This window comes from Acomys russatus, chromosome 17 (genome assembly GCF_903995435.1).
Source record: "Acomys russatus chromosome 17, mAcoRus1.1, whole genome shotgun sequence".
NCBI lineage: Eukaryota > Metazoa > Chordata > Mammalia > Rodentia > Muridae > Acomys > Acomys russatus.
In genome coordinates this window covers 43,951,519-43,958,905 of record NC_067153.1, presented here as the reverse complement: position 1 = coordinate 43,958,905, position 7,387 = coordinate 43,951,519, and the positions used below count along the sequence as shown (strand labels likewise).

Genomic DNA, 7,387 nt, shown 5'->3' with positions numbered 1-7,387 from the left:
GAAAAGCACAAGATGTTAGGTTAACAGATCAAGTTCCTGGCAAGGGGCATCTGCACATGTGTGAGATACTCTCACACAGACACATACACATTTAAAATAAAGTTAGCAACTGTAAACAAATAAAATAAAGCAGAAAAACATTGACAACAACAAAAGAATCAGTTGGTAACAAGGGCCATTTAGGCGAGAGTGGACATTGAAGGGATAAAATAAAAAGAATGGACTTGAGGACTCTATTATGACGTGATCAGTTACAGTCTGCACTTAGTACCTCAGTGGTGGCTCAGGGCTGGAAGGAGTGTAAGTTTATGGTTTGGGATCTGTGTAAGGGAAAAGGGGAAAGGCATGCCTCGAGGGGGAGGTGCAGGGTGGTGAGACTGGGAGTTTTGCTTTTGGACATATGTGCTTAATTAAGATAGCTTGGTAGAGAGGCATACTTAAGTTGCAGGCTTATGGGTGATGTCAGAGTTAGATACGGGGTGAGATTTAGGAGGGACTTAAAACCTTCATAAAGAATGAGATTACCCGGGAGTCAGTAAAAGAAAGGAAGGGTGTCCCAGAGAAGGAGGAGCCATGTGGAACTCTGAGAGGGGTGGTTACAGTGGTGGGAGAGTAATGTGTCTGGGGAAAGTAGAACTGTGGGGAGTATGGGAGCACTGACCTCTCCTAGTGTAGCTGGAGAGGCACTCTTCTTCCCTTCCCCTCTTCCCTTTTTCTCTCTTCTCTTTTCTTCCGTGAAGTCACAGTCTCACTGTGTAACCCAAGGTTACCTTTGGCCTTTCAGTCTTTCTGCCTTGTCTCCTGAGTCTGTACCACTGCTCTGGCTGGGTTTCAGGTTTTGGAGACTAAAGAAAGGCCTTTGGGTTTTTGGCATCTGATGGGGAAAAGGGTGGGATAGAGGAAACCTATTTGCAATATGCTAAATTGTTTTATTTAACATTGTTTAAATATTTTATGTAATTACCAAAATGTGTTAAGCATTTAAGGACTAGACGATAGGTGAGGCGGTGCACGCCCTGTGATCCTAGCATTGGGGGAGGAGGAGATAGGCGGATCTCTGTGAGTTTGAGACCAGCCTGGTCTACAAAGCGAGTCCAGGACAACCAGGGCTACACAGAGAAACCCTGTCTCTCGAAAACCCAAATCAAACAAAGAAAGAACAACACTGATATCTGTAGTATCATGCCCCTTCAGCGAGTCCATAGCATGGAGATCATGTTAAATTTGCATTGATAAGCTAGAGGATTATGATTAGAAGCAAAGCTTTCGTTTTATTTCATATTTGATTATTCTTCATTCCCTCGGTGCTCTTAGTCCAAAGTAGAGACTGTGAGCTTCAGGTATGTGTTCTTTATCAGTGTGTCTTTTAGTTCCATTTCTATGAAACAGAAATCGTGGAACTGAAGCTTTCAGTACTTTGAATCTGCTGCTTTGGAACTGGGGAACCTATCCTAAAGTCTGTTTGCACAGTGACGGAGGATGGGTGGGTACTTGTGTTGGGGTTCTCTAAAAGAACAGGGCTGAATGAGTGAGTGAGTGAATGAATGAATCTTACCTACCTACCTACCTATCTATAGGGGAGTTATTAGAATAGCCGACTTATAGGCTGTGGTCCAGCTAGTCCAACAAATGGAAGATTTAAGAATTTAGTAGTTGTTCAGTCCAGGAGGCTGGAGGCTGGGTGTTTCAGCTGCTGAAGAGGAAGCCTCTAGTGCCGGTGAAGGAATGGAGTTGCTAGCAAGAGTGAGAGCAAGCAGGCACAGGGGAGCAAGCTTCCTCCTTCCTTGTCCTTTCCACTGACTGCCAGCAGAAGGCGTGGCACAGATTAAAGGTGGATCTTCCCGCCTCAGGGATCCAGATTAGCAGTGGGTCTTCCCACTTGAAATGATTTAATTAATAAGAAATCTGTCACAGGTGTGCCCAGCCCTTTGGGTTGTAGTTAACTCTAGATGTGGTCAAGTTGACAACTGAGAATAGCCATTACAATGTTTTCTGACATAAAAGCAAAATTTGACCATTAGGCAAATATCTTACTTTCTGGGGTTTTAAACAAATTACATTCAGATTTCTGTTTTTATTTTTTATTTTATCTATTTATTTATTTATTTATTTTTTCTTTTGGTCTTTTGAGACAGGGTTTCTCTGTGTAGCCTTGGCTGTCCTGGACTCGCTCTGTAGACCAGGCTGGCCTCGAACTCTGCCTCCCGAGTGCGGGGATTAAAGGCATGCGCCACCACGCCCGGCTCAGATTTCTGTTTTTAAAAACAGCTTTCCTTTATTGTCCTCCTTTTGTCCCAAGTTCCTGTGAGTAGGATTTGCTGCAAAAGGAAAACAGAGCGAAATCAGCCGGAGCCTACTGTCCCCCCACCTTCATTGTCCACCACTACATAGCTGTCAGTGTCTCCTGTGGGCTGAACACTGACACGTGTGGCCTGTAAGCACTTCCTGTGGCAGAGAGGCTCATGGCCAGGAGGGAGGCAGTCCGTGCCCTTCAGTTTTATTCAGGATCTCATAATTTGTAATTTTCCCTTCTAAATGCAGAACTGTGAGTGAGAACTTGCTTCATATGAAAGAAACAAAGCAAACAAAACCCCTCATATAGCATACTGTACAGCTCTAGGGAGTCGAAGGGATGACTCAACCTTTTAGGGGTGCTTTTCCCGAAGTTGCTAACCTCTGACCAGTCTCTCGGGCAGTCCTGGTTGAAATTCACTCATTTTTCATGTGACAGTTGGAGCCTGGGTGCCAGAAGGAGCCGTGAGAATGCTGCTGCCTCCCAGAGCAGCATGCGCCCACACTGGCTGCCACTCTGCTGCCTGTTGAGTCATTCCCGCAGCTCTATATAGAGTTTGGCTCTTAAACATGATGTTCTTGGGGTGAGAAAGAAAGGGAGTTTTTCTCTTCCACAGAACCTCCCTCCACCAAATCCGCGTTGCCTTTTCTTGTATGCCTTGCCCGCTTTGTGAAACTGCTCTTCTAAAAGGTCTCTCAGAGCTTTCATTTCTCGTTTGTTTGACTTTGTAAGCATTAAGACTTTCACTGGGCTGAGACTGCCCTTTACCAGAAAGAGTCAGAAACAGCTTTCTAGTTTTCTGGCATTTATTAAAAGTTCATCAAACTGCCCAGCAGCATCTCAGTATCATTTTATTGTCAATATCAGTTATTAAAAAAAAAAAAAACACTGCAAAAGGAATAAATGACCTTTATTGGGGCAGATGAAATAATTCCTATCTGTAATTCAGAGGGGTCTTAGGTTTTGTTGTTTTTTTCTCTCCGGAGAAAGCAAAGTGTCCTTGCCCATTCTTATTCAGAAGCGCTGTTCTGCATAGCAGAGAAAGGCTAAAGGTTATCAGGGCAGGGACTCTTCCCATGTGTGCCATATATCCAGCATGATCTTAGAACAGTTCGAAAGGTCGCCTGGCATCTTGTCTCTCCACAGCTACCATGTCCCCCCACGGGCAGCGAGGGGCTCTTCAGGAGGACTGGCAGATTTGAGAGACACATTACCGCCCTGGAGTGTGTTCTATGGCTTTGGAAACGTGTTTTAATTGGGCAGGGGGTGGGGAAACAGTTGAACTGTAGTTAAATAGTCAGCTTTCTTAGCTGTTGCCTGTAAGTACCACGTGTGAAAGGCTGTTGGGATTCTCAGCAGAGTTCCGTGGCAGATGTATTTATTTGTGTGTGTGTGTGTGTGTGTGTGTGTGTGTGTGTGTGTGTGTGTGTGTGTGTGTTAGTTAATGTGTGTCTGATCCCCGAATGTTTCTTTCTTGAGATTGAATTTTGATTGTGTTTGCTTTGTTGTTCTAAACTGCATTAGCCCCAGAGTTCCTTCTACTAGGGTTTTGAATAAAACCCGTCTTCTCATTTTTAAAAGAGAGAGGAAAGCAGTTTGATCAGTCTTCCGAAGTCTTTCTGTGCTTCTCCCCTCCCCCTAGAGAGGACCGGAGGGGAGGAGCCACTGCTCTAACCGCGAACTTCAGGTCTTCTCTGGAGCGCTGAGCTTCCTGTCTGCAGTCACTCAACTCTGGGCCATCTTGACTCGCCTGAAGGGTGGAGAGTTGGTGTTTTCCCAGAGGAAGGGAGCGAGGTGGTCTGTTGTCCTCTACACAGGCATGAGACCTGATTTGTGAAGCTTGCTGTGCCTTTTCTGGGCTGACTTTTTCTATTTGTGGGCTGTTTCCGTGAAGACTCCGTCATGACTCTGCTCGAGCCTGAGATGCTAATGATGGCTGTGCAGTCAGGTAATTCCCTTATTTCCTGCAAAGCTCATTTGCCACAGGCGTCTTTAAAATGGTTGAGCACATTTGTGCTAGCACTAGGCTGAGACGGGAAACTGAAACACAAAGCATCCAGTAAATATTTCATTTTTAGGTTTTTATTGTTTTAATTTTTTCTTTAATTGCATTTTCTAGTTATTCAAATATAGCTTTGAATTAGATGCTAAGTGATCTGAAGAGTACTTAGCAAGGGGACCTATTTGTTTATCTTTACCCATTTTATCACTATCTTTGGCACTGCTTTTAGGGAAAGATAATTCAGTTGCTTTTGCTGTTTTTTCAGTATGTCTTTAATCGCAAATCTACTCTTTTTATGCCACTGCGAAAGTATCTTTTCTGATTTCCTCCGCTGTTCTTTCTCTTCTGTGTCACAATCTTTACACTGTCTATGGGAATGCTCTTGATAAAGCACAGGATTGGGGTTAAGTTTTAGAGATAGGGAAGCAGTTAACAGCAAGAATGCAGGATTTTTGAAATTCTATCTCTAAAAATAGTTTTCCAATTCAAAGCTTCTCTTAAAACATTTAAAAATTCCAGATAGTTTTTTTAAAAAATGTTCTTTTACTTTTGGTGTTTTTAAAACTTGTAAGTCAGATATCTAAAAATAGAGAATGTTCTTTTCTTATTTTTAGACTTCTACTAAAATGTAATCTGTTTTCTGAAAGATTCATACAAGTGGCATTTGCACCCCCTACCCCATCCCCTGGCCCCATGCAGAGGAGAATGAGACTCCTTGGTGGGGCTGATGCTGCCTCTGGAGTGATGGTCTCCTTTCCTCCTTGGGGAGCACTCAAGGTAGTGTGTTGTCAGGCCCAGGTACAAAGCAGCTGAAGACTATAGATTGCGCCTGTGGACAGGAAGGACCAGGGAAGAAAGATCCACTATTTTCCATTTTCTTTTTCTGGTTTACAAACAGTCATAATGAGTCGTTTACCAGATGAATTTTCTGTTCTTGTGCGCTATGCATTTCAGGTTGCCTTTCCTTTCCCTCCCACAGATCTCTGGAGCTTTGTGTTCTAAACAAATAGTGTGCTTATCTGAGTGTTTCCCATCTGTCTCTAATGTGGTATCTCAGTAGCTCCCACTTAAATGGACTCCATTTTTCCATCTGTATTCCAGTTTCCTTCCGTGTGTGGGCAAGGGTGTATTTCACTTTAAGGGGCAAATTTTAATATTTGAACACTTTTTTTTAAAAAAATCACTCATTACTTGTAGGTATCTCAGACAATAACATTTCACAGTCAGGTTAAAGGCTTCTTCCTCTAAGACAATTTCAGTGCCCCTAGCCCTCAAGGGAGAAAAAGGACCATTCTTTGCAGTTTCTTGTCTCAGAGTAGGTTTTCCTACAGCATATGTTGGGCAGGGCTGGTCACCCATCTGTCAGACCAGCCACTTCATAAAACTTTCACAGGACAGCAGTGTGTAAGACAAGTGTGGGTGAAACTGACAATGCTGTTGGTACAGGTAGGACCAAAGGTCGGCCAAGAAGATGATAGGCGTGTGTTCATAAAAGCAGAGAGACTGGGCTTAGGGATGACCTTCCCGTCACTTAAGTTAGGAAGATGTTCAAAAACACTTAATATTAGCCACCGTAGATGGGTTTGTAAAACGTCACTGTTGAGCAGCCATTGTGATAGGAAATGAAAAGAATGTGCTATGAAATATCAATAAACAGTGATTCTTGTTAAAAGCCAAGCACTGTGTTAAACTGTACCTTCATGAGGATATATACTTCCCAGGAGAAATGCTTTTCATATCATAAAATTACTAAACCTTCAGGCAGAATCAAAGATGCAAAATTTTAAGGTTCAGGGTACACTGCGGTTAGCAACAGTTTCCACTCAGCATTTGGAGCTTGGAGGCTTTGGCAGGCTATCCTTGAGTGTCGTGAAAGTTTACATCCTCCATATGCCAGAGGTCTCAATGCTGTTTGGATCCAGTTGGGTGCTGCCTGTCTGTAGAACCTGTCTCAGTCAGATCACCCTCCTGTTGTGCCTGTGGTGCCACCTTCTCAGTGCACACCAGCTCTCACCTATACATGCTTTCTGATGAGGTCATTAGCTTCTTTGGAAAAAGGTTTATTTTTCATTATGGTTATGTGTGAGTGTATGGATGTGTCTGTGTGAGTGCAGGTGCACAGAGGCCAGAGGCAGGAGCTGGGGTTACAAGCAGTTGTGCACCTCCCGACATCTCTCAACAGCCTCCACTAACTAGCTTCTTATGTGCAAACTACTCACTGATTTATTTTTTGAAGAATAATGGAATTTTGTTTGACCTAGTTTGCCTTATTAATAAGCATAAGCTTATTTTAAGCCTAATCTTTAAGAGTTTTATAAAGGTATTTTGTAATCTCTTCTCCCATAAATAAAAGATTCCAGTGACCATCATCCTTTGTGCTAGCCAGTCATTATCCAAAGCTTCATGGCTTTCAGAGTTGACATTTCTTTTGCCTCTCTGACTTTGTAGCTTGCCCTGTCTATGATAATGTGTATTTTATATAGATCTTAGTGTTCCAGTTAAGCCATGGCTAGAGTTCATGTCACTGCCATAGGAATCTGTCTGGTCTGTTACAACTAGAAAATGATTTGAAAAGGATGCCGTAGAATTTCTGACTAAGGGAAGGACACAGGGCCTCCCAGCATTGCCCGTGCCTCTCAGAATGCAGGTGTGCTAGGGCTCAGGCCTGGCAGAGGGTGTGTGTGCCCAAGCAGGCGGCCCTCTGCCTTTTTACAGCCAGCGACAGCCCTTCAGTTCATTCCTCCAGAACAGTGAGACAGACCGGTGTGGCAGAGTGGAGTGAGATGGCTCTCGGGTCTGCCTTGGTCCATGGTACGTGCCTAAGGAGTCAGTTGGTTCCTCTCCCCCGATGCTTGTGCACATATGTGTGTCCCCCCCACGCCTCACACTTGTCCATGCATAGGGCATCTTTGGTCACTGTGTCTGCTTCAGGAAAAGAGGATGCCAAAAGACCAGGAGACTGAATAGAAGAGACTTTGTGTTTCCACACAGCAATTGGGATTTCATTTGAGCTTATTCTGGGACTATGCCGTAAATGCAAAGGGGTATATAGGTATGCATAAGGTATGTAAACTTTGACCCACATCCATGAG

General features: G+C 43.7%; 1 protein-coding gene across 2 annotated transcripts in view; it reads left to right on the top strand.

The window, feature by feature from the left end:
- Window positions 1-3,374: 3,374 nt before the first annotated feature.
- The window catches only part of Mrtfa (myocardin related transcription factor A), a 99,015-nt gene continuing 95,002 nt past the window's right edge, over window positions 3,375-7,387 (top strand). For both annotated transcript variants that reach the window (XM_051160032.1, XM_051160031.1), the window contains exon 1: window positions 3,375-4,241. In XM_051160032.1, the coding sequence (XP_051015989.1) occupies window positions 4,196-4,241 (46 nt within the window). In that variant the 5' untranslated portion in view covers window positions 3,375-4,195. The remainder of the gene's footprint in view (window positions 4,242-7,387) is intronic.